The sequence below is a fragment of the Mobula hypostoma genome, chromosome 5, assembly GCF_963921235.1.
Source record: "Mobula hypostoma chromosome 5, sMobHyp1.1, whole genome shotgun sequence".
NCBI lineage: Eukaryota > Metazoa > Chordata > Chondrichthyes > Myliobatiformes > Myliobatidae > Mobula > Mobula hypostoma.
The window spans coordinates 105,224,339-105,239,462 of NC_086101.1; the positions used below are offsets into that span (position 1 = coordinate 105,224,339).

Consider the following 15,124-nt stretch of genomic DNA (forward strand, 5'->3'; position numbering starts at 1 on the left):
AGTAACAGCCCATTGCTGGGATGAGCTCCTCTGCCATCTTGGCATCAGAAGAGTCCTCCTAGTCCCCATCACTTCATCCCAAATCATCCTCAATGGGCTGTTCCCACTCGCTACCTCCACCACCAGAAAAATCCTCATCCTCACTTTCCCAAAGCCCACTACCGGAAACATCCTCATCCTGACTATCCCATTCCCACACACTCACCCCACTGCCAGAAACATCCTCGTCCTCACTGTCCCATTCCCACACCCTCACCCCACAGCCGGAAACATCCTCATCCTGACTATCCCATTCCCACACACTCACCCCACTCACACCTTCAGTTAGTCCTGACGAAGGGTCTCGGCCTGAAACGTCGACTGCGCCTCTTCCTATAGATGCTGCTTGGCCTGCTGCGTTCACCAGCAACTTTGATGTATGTTGCAGGAAGATTGTTCCCGATGTTGGGGAAGTCCAGAACGAGGGGCCACAGTTTGAGGATAGAGGGGAAGCCTTTTAGGACCGAGATTAGGAAAAACTTCTTCACACAGAGAGTGGTGAATCTGTGGAATTCTCTGCCACAGGAAACAGTTGAGGCCAGTTCATTGGCTATATTTAAGAGGGAGTTAGATATGGCCCTTGTGGCTACGGGGGTCAGGGGGTATGGAGGGCAGGCTGGGGTGGGGTTCTGAGTTGGATGATCAGCCATGATCATAATAAATGGCGGTGCAGGCTCGAAGGGCTGGATGGCCTACTCCTGCACCTATTTTCTATGTTTCTATCCCATTCCCACACACTCACCCCACTGCCAGAAACATCCTCGTCCTCACTGTCCCATTCCCACACCCTCACCCCACTACCGGAAATGTCCTCATCCTGACTATCCCATTCCCCCACCCTCACCCCACAGCCGGAAACATCCTCATCCTCACTGTCCCATTCCCACACCCTCACCCCACTACCGGAAACATCCTCATCCTCTCTGTCCCATTCCAACATGCTCACCTCACAACTGGAAATAGCATCACCCTCACTGTCCCGTTCCCACACCCTCATCCCACTACCGGAAACATCCTCATCCTCACTGTCCCGTTCCCACACACATACCCCAGGACTGGAAACATCCTCATCCTCACTGTCCCATTCCCACATGCTCACCCCACTACCGGAAAAACCCTCATCCACACTGTCCCGTTCCCACACCCTCACCCCACTACCAGAAACAGCCTCGTCCTCACTGTCCTGTTCCTACACACTCACTCCAGAACCAGAAACATCTTCATTCTCACTGTCCCATTCCTACACCTACACCCCACTACCGGAAACATTCGGATCCGCACTGTCCCATTTCCACACACACACCCCAGGACTGGAAACATCCTCGTCCTCACTGCCCCGTTCCCACACCCTCACCTCACTACTGGAAACATCCTCATCCTGACTGTCCCATTCCCACACACTCACCCCAGAACCGGAAACATCCTCATCCTCACTGTCCCCTTCCTACACCCTCACCCCAGAACCAGAAACATCCTCATCCTCACTGTCCCGTTCCCACACCCTCACCCCACTACTGGAAACAGCCTCATCCTGACTGTCCTGCACCCATATGCACACCCCACTACTGGAGTCAGCATAGTCGAGCAGCCTCACCATGGACCTGGTACCAAGCTCATGAGCAGTCCTAGGGGCAGACACACTATCCCTGGATCGTCAATAGTACCCACGGCCTGTTCCGGGGGAGGGGAAGGCTGGCCACCTACTTGCCACTACTGATCTCTACCATGCCTTATCCCATTGGCCTCCTTGGTCTGAAAGAAGGGCTTGACCCTCTTTGGCTTGCCTACCTCCACACCTGGGTGTCCTTGATCACCCATCCTCGAGTAATACATGCAGCACTCTCGATCTCCTCACCTATCACGACCCAGGCACTCTGCTCCTTCGGGGAGGACGGTGATGCAGTTCTCCGGATCCCATCAGACACCGGGGACCGATGACCTCCAGAAGGGTAATTTGCTTCTGTGGACTCTACAGTCCAAGAGACCAACCCCATGGACTACCCCCTTGCCACAAGCAAGTGCTGTTCACCAGCATCAGTCCCCTTCCCAGTGGATGTGTGGTCCAAGCACACTACTCCGCGCGATGACAAATCAGCCCCTTGTGCAAGCCCCTGTTTGGTAGGGGTACCCATCAAACTAGAGGTTGCAAGCCACCCATCCTCGCCAACCATGTTCTCACCAGGGAAGGAGGGACAGCGGAGGAAGGGGGAACAGGGAGAGGGTGCATGGGGAGAGGCCCTGCAGTGCCCTCCTGTGCCACCCAGGTGGATTTAGTGGCCTGACGTTTAGGGTAATTCTTACAGATCTGCCCAAACTCCTTGCAGACATGGTACTGCCCAATCCCAGCAGATCCAGTAAAGCTCCCTTCCACACGACTCATGAAAATACCCCTCAGCCGTTCCAGCTAAATGAATACCTCACGATGGAGGATATACACATGCCCAAACTGACCTCTGTCTGGCTGGAGAAGTATGCAGGTTACAGGTGACTTCCCTTCACCCGTAGAATACAGGTGAGGGCAGAGGTCTACTTTGTGGAGATGAAGGTGCATTTTATAGCAGATCACCTTCTGTATGGGGCCTGGCATGGACTCCTTCCACTTTTAACCCCCTGCTCAGGGCTAGGGTCATCTTTCTAGCTAAGGGTACAAGGATATTGCGTTGCATAGTGTTGTTTAGAATTATCAGTCTGAAAGGAGGTGGCTCTACAGGATTCTTCCCACCACAAGCTATGGCTCCTGTGTACGAACAAGGTCCCACCATTTTGGAGCTGCAGCCCACCATGTTAAAGCCCCACAGTCTGAAATCAAAACATCACTGAATTAACACAGTCACAGCACTTAGCAGACTTTCAAAGAGCAGTTCTGAGAAGAGAGAAAGGATAGGAGTCTCCTCCAGACAGGTAGGAAGTCTGCGTGATGGAACTCCAGCACTGACCTTCCTGCTGCACTGCCAGGTTGCTCCAACGTTCCTCCACCCAAGGATCTGCGCAAAACTCTTCATCCGGTTGTCCCAGGCTGAACACTCCAGGTTGGAGGGGGTTTACTGATATTAACAGTTGAAGAAATCTGTCCCAGCTTCCAGTAAAAGTTGCATATACAAAACTTTGGTAAGCCACCATCCACCATCACTGCTGTGGCCCGATCACAGACTCAACAAAGTTCAGCAGAAGAGTCTTCCTCCAAGAAGAAAACTGCAGCATTCCACTGCCAAAGTTGAAGTACCTCTCTCCTGTCCCTTCCTCCATCCTCGTCACCATTCTTCAGGGTTAATTTTGAAAGAAGTCAACTTTTTCAGAGAGCTTATTCTCTCCCACAGTGTGGCCCTCCCTCAGTACTGTGTCTCCCTTAGCATGACCATCCCACAGTAATGCTACCCGTCAACACCTTGAAAAGAAAGGAGAGAGGAAGGGAAGGAAGGGAATGGAGGAACATCAGGCCTGGGCTTACCTTGACAGTACAACAATCATGGCATATAGGTCGATAGCACTATCTGCCACCCTCTTCAGCAAAAACTGCTCATCTGCAAGAATCCAAGATAACAAAGGATTACAAGCTGACCTCAGCATCCTGGGCAAGGGGCGGTGTGGCTGATGACACTCCACACACTGACCCAGGTGGTCACGTCTCGAATCACCCAGAAGAGACCAGTCACCTCTCTAGGCTTACACTCCTCACAACACTGATGGAGAGGGCTATTCTGTCTGAAAGCTAGTATTGAGAGAGTCTAGAGTAGAGGGTGTCTACAGAACCCAGGGAGCCTTTTCACAACAACCATCGCCTCCCGCCCCCCACCTCTGCTTGAGGATTTGCTGAGCAGCCCAGTTCACCTGCCCTGGCTGACCCCTGCAGGGAGAAAGGATTGTTCATCCAGAGGTCTTGTTACATCTGCTGTGACCTCAGAAGCAGTGGTAATGGTTGTCTTGTATTTCTGACAGGAGGCTATTCAACTATCAGGTCCAAGCCAGCTCCCAGGAAGCAGTCCCAAGAGTCCCATTCTCCTCTCTCATGATAGGTCAAGTGTTTGGGTAAACAACAACTGTTTATTTCCTTTCATAGATGCTACCTGACCTGCCGAGTTCCTCCACAATTTGTACGTGTTGTTTCTCTCCCATTTCCCTGCAACTAATTCTTGTTGACATGTGTCCATTACTTCCCCTTGATCAACAAGTTAAAGCCTGGATTTACTTTATTTCGTTGCACAACTCCATTGGGAAAAATGGATCAATGGTCCAAGATCTTTTTGATGGCTTATCTCCAAAGGTATTCCCTTTCTCCCATCCATTCCTCCCCTAGTATAACCCTGTCAAAGACATTCCCTTTTGTCCCAATCATACCTCCCCTGGTCTCACACTGTCACAGATATCCCTTTCTCCTCTCCTTGCGTCTCCTGCCTGGTCGCACTCCTGTAAAAGATATTTTCTTTTCTCCTGATCATTCCTCCCCTGGTCAGACACTGTGACAGATATTCCCTTCCTCCCATCTATTCCCCCCGATTTCACTCTGTCACAGATATTCCCTTTCTCCTGCCTCTTCCCCCCGGATTCTCTCTGTCACAGATATTCCCTTTCTCCCGTTTATTCCCCATGGACTCACACTGTCACAGATATTCCCTTTCTCCCGTCTATTCCCACACCAGATTCACTCTGTCACAGATATTCCCTTTTTCCCCGTCTATTCCCGACACATATGATAGGTCCAGGACAGGTCCTCTCAGATAGTGACACCCAGGAATTTCAAGTTACTGACCCTCTCCACCTCCGATCCTCCAGTGATTACTGGCTCATGGACCTTTCATTTCCCTCTCCTGAAGTCTATGATCAGTTCCTCGGTCTTATAGACATTGAGTGAAAGGTTGTTGTTATTACACCACTCAGCCAAGTTTTCAATCTTCCTTCTGTTTGCTGACTCATCACCCCCTTTGATACAGCCCACAACAGTGGTGCCATAGGCAAACTTGTAAACTGTGGTGGACTGTATTTAGCTGCACAATCATCGTTGTAAAGCGAGTAGACCAGGGGGCTAAGTACATATCCCTGCGGTGCTCCTGTGCTGATGTAAATTGTGGAGGAGCTGTTTTTGCCAGTCTGAAGTGAGGAAATCCAGGATCCAATTGCACAGGGGGGTATTGAGGTCCAGGTCTTTGAGCTTATTGATTAGTTTTAAGGGGATAATGGTGTTAAATGCTGAGCTGAATTTGATAAAGAGAATCCTGATGTATGCATCTTTGCTGTCCAGATGTTCCAGAGTTGTGTGAAGAGCCAATGAGATGGCATTTGCTGTAGACCTGTTGCTTCAGTAAATGAATTGGAGCCAATCCAAGTTGCCATTCAGTCAGGAGCTGATGTGGTTCAAACACAGGCCTCTCAGAACAATTTATCACTGTGGATGTAAATGCCACTGGGCAATAGTTACTTAGACAGGTTACCACACTCTTCTTGGGCATTGGTACGATTGAAGCACACACTGCTGGAGTGAGAGGCTGAAGATTCCTGTGAATATATCAAGCAGTTAGTCGGCACAGGTCTTCAGCACTCAGTTAGGTACTCTGTCTGGACCAGATACTTTCCTTGGATTCATTCTCTTGAAGGCAGCCTGCACGTCATCTTCAGGTTCTGACAGCAAAGGATCATCGGGAGACACGGGGGTGCGCGATGGTTCCTCCCTGTTCTAGTGGTCAAAGTGAGCAGAGCAAGCATTGAGCTCATCTGGAAGCAAAGCTCTGCTGTCCCCTATGTCATATGATTTAACTTTGTAGGAAGTTACAGCATTCAAACCCTATCTCAGCTATCGGGCATCTCTTGTTGATTCTCATCATATATAGAATCTCCACTTCATCTGAGAAACGGATTTCTGGAGATCTACACCTCATGTAGCATTCTTGATCTCCAGACTTGAACGCCTCTGATCTGGCTCTCAGCAGGTTCTGGATTTCATTTTTCATCCAGGGCTTCTGATTAGGGAAAACTGTGAACGATTTTCTGGGGACACACTCATCCACAACTGTTTTAAAAAAGTCTGTAACGACCTTGGTGTAGTCATTCAGTGCTCCGACGAGTTCTTGAACATGGCCCAGTCCACCGACTCAAGGCAATCCTGTAACTGTTCTTCAGCCTCCCATGACCACTTCTTAATTGCCTTGATCCCTGGAGCCTTGCCCTTTAGGCTCTGTCTCTAACAGCAGTGCAGCCAAATGATCCGACTTGCCAAAATGCGGTCTCAGGAAGGAACGACAGGCATTCCTTATCGTAGTGCAGCAGTCGTCTAGTGTGATGGGACCTCTGGTACAACAGGTCACGTGCTGGTATTAACTGGGCAGGGTTTTCTTCAAACAGGCCTGGTTAAAGTCACTTGAAATGCGTCAGGATAGGCCACTCCTTGTTTGTAGACAGCATTCTGCAGTCTCACTAGTGCTTGCTTATAATTGGCCGCTGGTGGGACGTAAACTCCGGTCAGGATCACAGATGAGAATTCCCAAAATAAGTAGAATGGTCTACATTTAATCGTCAGTTTTTCTAAATCAGGGAACAGGAAATTGACATTGCACCAACGAGAATTGACGAAAAATCATACACTGCCACCTCTTTCCTTATCAGAATTCGAGGTTGGGTAGCTGCGTCCGGTGCACTCACTGTTAACCAAGTCTCAATGCAACAAGCAATTGAGATCCGCCTCATCTGCCTCTGATACAGCAGTCAATCTTATTTTCAAGTGACTACACATTTGCCAACAAGATGCTCGGAAGAGGAGGTCTTATCCCTGTGCTTCAACCTGATTTGAATCTCACTTCTCCTGCTACATTTTCAACCATGGGGTTTATCCTTAAAGGTGCTGTGCTTAACTACTTCATATTTAACTGTCAAACATGAGATTTGAAGATCACTGATGTGATTTCTTAGTCCGTTGTTAAGAGGAAATTTACATGGATTCACTTTGTCACAGATATTACTTTTCTCCTGTCCATTCCTCTGCTAGTCTCACCCTGTGGCAGATATTCCCTTCCTCCTGTACATTCCTCCCCTGGTCTCACCCTTTTCACAGAGACTCTCTTTCTACTGTCCATTCATCCCCGGTTTCACCCTGTCACAAATATTCCCTTAACACAAAATACTCTGCAGATGCTGGGGTCAAAGCAACACTCACAACATGCTGGCGGAACTCAGCAGGTCGGGCAGCATCTGTGGAATTGATCGTTTCCACGGATGCTGCCCGACCTGCTGAGTTCCTCCAGCGTGTTACAAATATTCCCTTTCTTCTTTCCATTCCTCCCCTGCCCACTTTTCATCTGAACCCAATTGGTAGTGTTTTTCCCAATTTTGATCAATGACCTCCACCTGAAATGTTAAGTTTGCTTCTCCCTCCACAGATACTGCCTGACCTGCTGTGTACTTCCACCATGTTTTGTTTTTATTTCACAATTTCAGCACCTGCAGGTTTTTAGTTTTGAAGCCTGAAGGCACACACTCAGCGATTCAGGAACAGTTTCTTCCCCTCTGCCGTCCAATTCCGAAATGGACACTGAACCCATGAACACTACCTCACCAATTTCTATTTGTTTTTTTGCACTACTTATCTTAACTGCTTAACAGACACGTATATGCTTAATGTAATCCAGTTTTTTTCCTCTATATTTATCATGTATTTCATTGTACTGCTGTTGTAAAGTTAACAACTTTCATGACATATGCCAGTTATATTAAACCTGATTCTGATTAATGAATGCTACAATGTGGCAAATGACAGAGACAAGATCACGCAGAATGAGCTTCTGAGGCAGCAGTACAAAGAATGGACACTTCATCTGCTCTTCGTGGTAGTGGAGGTGAAAACATTGGCGTGGAGTTGGAAGTGTAAGCCATTGGCAGTGTTCGATCTTTCTCACCATTGTGAAGGGGTGAGCTGGGTCCCAGGGAGAAAAGCGAAGGCTGTAATAGGCCACTTGACCCTTCAACCCTGCTTTGTTATCCACCATAAACATGGCTGAGCTGACCCAGACCTTGTGTGCAGGTTCTTCATTGTCCTCACTTCCCTGATATGTTTATTTCATCTTTAAACCCCACCCAAGTGGCCAAGTGGTTAAGGCGTCGGTCTAGTGATCTGATGGTCGCTAGTTCAAGCCTTGGCTGAGGCAGCGTGTTGTGTCCTTGAGCAAGGCACTTAACCACACACTGCTCTGCGACAACGCCGGTGCCAAGCTGTATGGGTCTTAATCCCCTTCCCTTGGACAACATCGGTGGTGTGGAGTGGGGAGACATGCAGCATGGGCAACTGCTGGTCTTTTATACAACCTTGCCTAGGCCTGCGCCCTGGAAACCTTCGAAGGCGCAAATCCATAGTCTCACGAGACTAACGGATGTGTGTGTGTACTCACACCCCACCCTCCCCTGCATCCCCGCACCCCCCCAATGATTCCACTATTCCACTTCCATAATCCTCCAGGGTAGAGAATTCCGGGACTTCTCAAAGTTCCGACTCTTCTCCGAACAACAGCAAATCCAAGGCTGTGATCCAAAAACAGAGTTTCAGAGGCAACAGGCCACAATATTAATCCTTTCCCCTCTCCTGTTCACACATGAAGGTGATGCATACACTCACCTACAATTTTCTTCCCATACTTCAACAACAAATCTTCTGTGCATCCACCAAACCTTTCAATTGCTTTCACCAGCTGTAACATAAACATAGAATATGTCACTCTGAAGAGAACTTTTTGGAACATCCATCTCATTAACCAAGAGTGGGTGTGGAAGGAAGGGAGGAAGCCCATCAACACCTCAAGTCAATAATCTTGCTTTTCTCTGGGCTTTAATCCCTTAGGCTAGTTATAAAAATCCAAATGAGCTACAAAATTTCCAGAGAAAACATATCCCTTACAGGGACAAAAACCCAGCAGATTTAAAAGGTGGGAGAAATTACAGCTGGTGTTTACATCAAGGGCTTATAAAGCTGAAGGCTAGCCCCGAAGAGTGAGTGAGAGAGAGCGAGCCTGTGTGTGAGACAAATATTCCCTTTCTTCTGTCCATCCCTCCCCTGCCCACTTTTCACCTGAACCCAATTGGTAATGTTTTTCCCAATTTTGATCAATGACCTCCACCTGAAATGTTAAGTTTGCTTCTCCCTCCACAGATACTGCCTGACCTGCTGTGTGCTTCCAACATGTTTTGTTTTTATTTCAGAATTTCAGCACCTGCAGGCTTTTAGTTTTGAAGCCTGAAGGCACACACTCAGCTATTCAGGAACAGCTTCTTCCCCTCTGCCATCTAATTCCTAAATGGACACTGTACCCATGAACACCACCTCACCACTTTCTATTTCTGTTTTTTTGCACTACTTATCCTAACTATTTAATTCAGTTTTTTCTCTATATTTATTTATCATGTGATCGCGGGACCATCGCAGCAGGAGGAGGAGTGAGGGGCCTGGGAAAGCGCTGAGTGCTGGGAAGCAGCTAAGGAGCTGAGGTGAGTGTACTTTGAAAGGAGCACGGAGCAGGGACTCGGGACAGTGTGATCGCGGGACCGTCACAGGAAGAGGAGTGAGGGGCTCAGGAGAGCACTGAGTGCTGGGAAGCAGCTGAGGAGCTGAGGTGAGTGTGCTTTAAAAGGAGCGTGGAGGGCAACTGAAGGGTTAAACAGAGTGTTGATTAGTTGATTAGAGGGAATGAGTACTTGAGATAATTGACAGGGACAAATAAAAGGAGGGGTAACTGAAGAGGAGTGGTGAGTGTGTGAATGGCTTAGGGTAGGAGTGGAGCTTTGAGGCTTTGGTGAGCAGAGGCTGAGGACGAGCTTGCTCTCAGTGAGGTGAGGCCTGGTAAGTTCCTTTAATTAATTTAATTAACTTAGGAGTAGGTAATAGAGGAAGCAGTTAGAGCAGTTAAGTATGCAGTATGTGGGAAGTCAGAGACAGCACAGTTGTCCCTGATGACTACACCTGTAAAAGGCGCATCCAGCTGTAGCTCCTAACAAACCGAGTTAGGGAACTGGAACTGGAACTGGAACTGGAGCTGGAGCTAGAGAAACTTCAGATCATTTGTGAGGCAGAGGCAGAAATAGACAGGAGTTTCAGGGAGATAGTCACCCCTAAAAGTCAGGAGGCAGGTAGCTGGGTGACTGTCAGGATAGGGAAGGGCAACAGACAGAAAGAGCAGAGCACCTCTGTGGCTGTTCCCATCAACAATAAGTATACCGTTTTGGATATTGTTGGTGGGGACGACCTACCAGGGACAAGTTGTAGTGGTTGCATCTCTGGCACTGAGACTGGACCCCCAACTCAGAAAGGAAGGACAGAAAAGAGGAGAGAAGTAGTGATAGGGGATTCGATAGTTAGGGGGACAGAAAAGAGGTTCTGTGGGAGAGATCGAGAATCCCGGATGGTCTGTTGCCTCCCTGGTGCCAGGGTCCGTGATATCTCGGATCGAGTTCTCGGTATTCTCAGGAGGGAGGGTGAGCAGCCAGATGTCATGGTCCATGTAGGAACCAATGACGTGGATAGGAAGGAGGAGGAGATCCTGCAAAGAGAGCTTAGGGAGTTAGGTGCAAAGTTGAAGGACAGGACCTCCAAGGTTGCAGTCTCAGGATTGCTACCTGTGCCACGTGCTAATGAGGCTAGAAATGGGAAGATAATACAGCTAAATACGTGGCTAAGGAGATGGTGCAGGAGGGAGGGCTTCATGTTTCTGGACGATTGGGCTTTGTTCTGGGGAAGGTGGGACCTGTTCCGACGGGACGGTTTGCACCTGAACTGGAGGGGGATTGACATCCTTGCGGGTAGATTTGCTAGTGCTGCGCCGGGGGGGGGGGGGGTTTAAACTAGATTTGCAGGGGGAGGGGAACCCGAATGTTAGAGCAGATAGTGAGGTGGAGAAGGATAAAGGTCATGCGAGGACTGCATGTATAGACAGAAATCAAAGGTTTGTATGCAATAGAAAAGTTCTCTGGTGCACCTATTTCTTTTTTTTTTGGCGTGTGTGTGCAAGTCTGTGCTTCCGTGATGATGTCTTTTTCATGGCTTTTTACAAGGCACGGAGCGAGAGAGAGACTGTGTGGTGCGCCACTCCTCACAGACATTTTCGCAGTATTTTTCCCTGTATTTTACGAGATCAAGTTGCGATCTCGACACTCAACCTGGCACGGATGGAAAATGTACTCGGGAGCGGACCCGACTGGTTTCGAACCCGGGAACCTCCACTCCCGGGTCCAGCGCCGATGTCATTGCGCTACCAGCTGGCCCAGGTGCACCTATTTCAATGCAAGGAGTATTGTAGACGAGTTTAGGGTGTGGATTGGCATGTGCAATTACGACATTTTTGCTATTAGTGAGACTTAGTTGCAGGAGGGGCAGGACTGGCAGCTTAATGTTTCGGGGTTACGTTGTTTCAGACATGATCGAGGGGGAGGAGTGGCATTATTAGTAAGGGAAAATGTACAGCTGTGCGTAGACAGGACAGCCCGGAGGGCTTGTCTACAGATGCCATATGGGTGGAGCTGAGGAATGGGAAAGGTGTGACCACACTAATAGGGTTGTATTATAGACCACCCAATAGTCAGAGAGAATTGGAGGAGCAAATCTGTACAGAGATAGCAGACCGATGTAAGAAACAGAAATAGTCATAGTAGGGGATTTTAACTTTCCACATATTGACTGGGACTCTGACACTGTGAAAGAGCTAGATGGCTTGGAGTTTGTCAAATGTGTTCAGGAAAGTTTTCTAAATCAATATATACAGATACCTACGAGAGAGGATGCAATACTTGATCTCCTATTAGGGAACCAGACATCAGGTGACAGAAGTATGTGTAGGTGAACATTTTGGGTCCAGTGACCATAACATCATTAGTTTCAAGTTAATTATGGATAAGGATAGGTCTGGTCCTCGAGTTGAGGTTCTAAATTGCAGAAGGGCCAATTCTGTGGAAATGAGAAAGGATCTAGGAAGAGTGGATTGGGATAAGTTGTTTTCTGGCAAAGATGTGTTCAGTAAGTGGAAGGCCTTCAAAGGCGAAATTTTGAGAGTGCAGAGTTTGCATGTTCCTGCAAGGCAAAGTTAACAGGCATAGGGAACCTTGGTTTTCAAAGGATATTGGCGATCTGGTAAGAAAAAGAGAGAGGTGTATAGCAGGTATAGGCAACAAAGAACAAATAAGGTACTTGAAGAGTATAGAAAATGTAAGAAAATACTAAAGGAGGAAATCAGGAAGGCAAAAAGAAGACATGAGGTTGCTTTGGCAGATAATGTGAAGGTAAACACGAAGGGTTTCTACAAGTATATTAAGAGTAAAAGGATAGTAAGGGACAAAATTGGTCCCCTAGAAGATCAGAGTGGTTGTCTATGTGTGGAGCTTCATGAGATGGGGGAGATCTTAAACAGTTTTTCTGCATCAGTATTTACTCAAGAAACTGGCATAGCATATATGGAAGGAAGGCAAACAAGCAGCAGTATCATGGAACATATAGAGATTAAAGAGGAGGAGGTGCTTGCAGTGAATAAAGGTAGAAAAGTCCCCTGGGCCTGACATGATATTTCCTTGGACCTCGAGGGAGACTAGCGTAGAAATTGCAGGGGCCCTGGGCAGAAATACTTAAAATGTCCTTGGCCGCCGGTGCGGTGCCAGAGGATTGGAGGGTAGCTCATGTTGTTCTGTTGTTTAAAAGAGGCTCCAAAAGTAAACCAGGTAATTACAGGCCAGTGAGCCTGACATCAGTAGTAGGTAAATTATTGGAAGGTGTTCTGAGAGATCGGATATACAAGTATTTGTACAGCCAAGGGCTGATTAAGGATAGTCAGCATAGCTTTGTGTGTGGTAGATAGTGTTTAACGAATCTTGTAGAGTTTTTCGAGGAGGTTACCAAGAAAGTAAATGAAGGAAAGACTGTGGATGTTGTCTACATGAACTTTAGTAAGGCCTTTGACAAGGTACCACATGGGAGGTTAGTTCAGAAGGTTCAGACACTAAGTATCCATGAAGAGGTTGTAAACTGCATTTGAAATTGGCTGTGTGGGAGAAGGCAGAGTGGTGGTGGATGATTGCTTCTCAGACTGTAGGCCTGTGACTAGTGGTGTGCCTCAGGAATCTGTGCTGGGACCATTGTTGTTTGTTGTCTCTATCAATGATCTAGATGATAATGTGGTAAATTGATTAGCAAGTTTGCTCGTGACATTAAGATTGGAGGGGTTGTGGACAGCGAGGAAAGCTTTCAAAGCTTGCAGAGGGATCTGGACCAACTGGAAAAATGGGCCAGAAAATGGCAGATGGAATTTAATTCAGACAAGTGTGAGGTGTTTCATTTTGGAAGAACAAATCAAGGTAGGACATGCACAGTAAATGGTAGGGCACTGAGGAGTGCAGAGGAACAAAGGGATCTGGGAGTTCAGAAACATAATTCCCTGAAAGTGGCGTCACAGGTAGACAGGGTTGTAATGAAGGCTTTTGGCATCCTGGCATTCATAAATCAAAGTATTGAGTATAGGAGTTGGGATGTTATGGTGAGGTTTAAGACATTGGTGAGGCCAAATTTGGAGTATTGTGTGCTGCTCTGGCCACCTCACTATAGGAAGGATATCAGTAAGATTGAAAGAGTGCAGAGAAGATTTACTAGGATGTTGCTGGGTCTTCAGGAGTTGAGTTACAGGGAAAGATTGAACAGGTTAGGACTTTATTCCTTGGAGCGTAGAAGAATGAGGGGGGATTTGATAGAGGTTTACAAAATTATGAGGGGTATAAACAGAGTAAATGCGAGTCGGCTCTTTCCACTTAGATTAGGAGAGATAAATACCAGAGGTCATGGCTTTAGGGTGAAAGGGGAAAGGTTGAGGGGGAATATTAGGGGGAACTTCTTCACTCAGAGTGGTGGGAGTGTGGAACGAGCTGCCATCTGACGTGGTAAATGCAGGTTCGCTCTTAAATTTTAAGAATAAATTGGATAGATACATGGATGGGAGAAGTCTGGAGGGTTATAGACTGGGGGCAGATCAATGGGACTAGCGGAATAAAGTTTTGGCACAGACTAGAAGGGCCGAATGGCCTGTTTCCTGTGCTGTAGTGTTCTATGCATTTCATTGTACTGCTGCCGTAAAGTTAACAACTTTCATGACACATACCAGTGATATTAAAACTGATTCTGATTAATGAATGCTACAATGTGGCAAATGACAGAGACAAGATCACGCAGAATGAGCTTCTGAGGCAGCAGTACAAAGAATGGACACTTCATCTGCTCTTCGTGGTAGTGGAGGTGAAAACATTGGCGTGGAGTTGGAAGTGTAAGCCATTGGCAGTGTTTGATCTTTCTCACCATTGTGAAGGGGTGAGCTGGGTCCCAGAGACAAAAGCAAAGGCTGTAGCAGGCCACTTGGCCCTTCAAGCCTGCTTTGTTATCCACCATAATCATGGCTGAGCTGACCCAGACCTTGTGTGCAGGTTCTTCATTGTCCTCACTTCCCTGGGGCTTGTTTCATTGTTGTTCATTTATTGTTTGTTGTGTTCTGTGTTGTTCAGCCAAGTATTATGGGCATGCTTTGATGGCAACACTCGCGGGTATATTTCAGAACTTCACGATCCCTTTAAGAACAGGGATGAGGAGGAATTTCTTTAGCCAGAGGGTGGTGAATCTATGGAATTCATTTCCACAAATGACTCTGGAGGCTAAGTTATTAGTTATATTTAAAGTGGAGTTTGATAGGTTCTTGATTAGTAAGGGCTTCGATGGTTACAGGGAGAAGGCAGGAGAATGGGGATGAGGGGGATCATAAAATTGGCCAAGATGGAATGGTAGAGCAGCCCAATTCTGCTCCTGTTGTCTTACGGTCTTATGTGTTGGCTGTTAACATAAACGATGCCTTTCTCTGTATGTTTCAATGTACATATGATAAATAAATCTGCATCTGAATCAGGAAAAGTGGTCCATCCATGGCTGATGTGAGAAGTTAAAGATAGTGTTAATGTCAGGGGGCTTATAAAGTTGTCTTAAACAGCAAAGGGGCTGAGGAGCATGTGAGGACTCACCAAGAAGTTGATCAGGAAACAAAGCAAAATACCTAAGTGTGGGCAGATGAGAAATGCTGTACATAGACTGTAACAGCTTTCC

General features: G+C 47.3%; 1 protein-coding gene across 4 annotated transcripts in view; it reads right to left on the bottom strand.

Moving 5' to 3' along the window:
• acadvl (acyl-CoA dehydrogenase very long chain) overlaps positions 1-15,124 on the bottom strand; it is a 130,804-nt gene that overhangs the window by 25,586 nt on the left and 90,094 nt on the right. For all 4 annotated transcript variants that reach the window (XM_063048697.1, XM_063048698.1, XM_063048695.1 and 1 more), the window contains 2 exons: positions 8,633-8,705; positions 3,488-3,560 (listed from right to left, as the gene is read on the bottom strand). In XM_063048697.1, the coding sequence (XP_062904767.1) occupies positions 3,488-3,560; positions 8,633-8,705 (146 nt within the window). The remainder of the gene's footprint in view (positions 1-3,487; positions 3,561-8,632; positions 8,706-15,124) is intronic.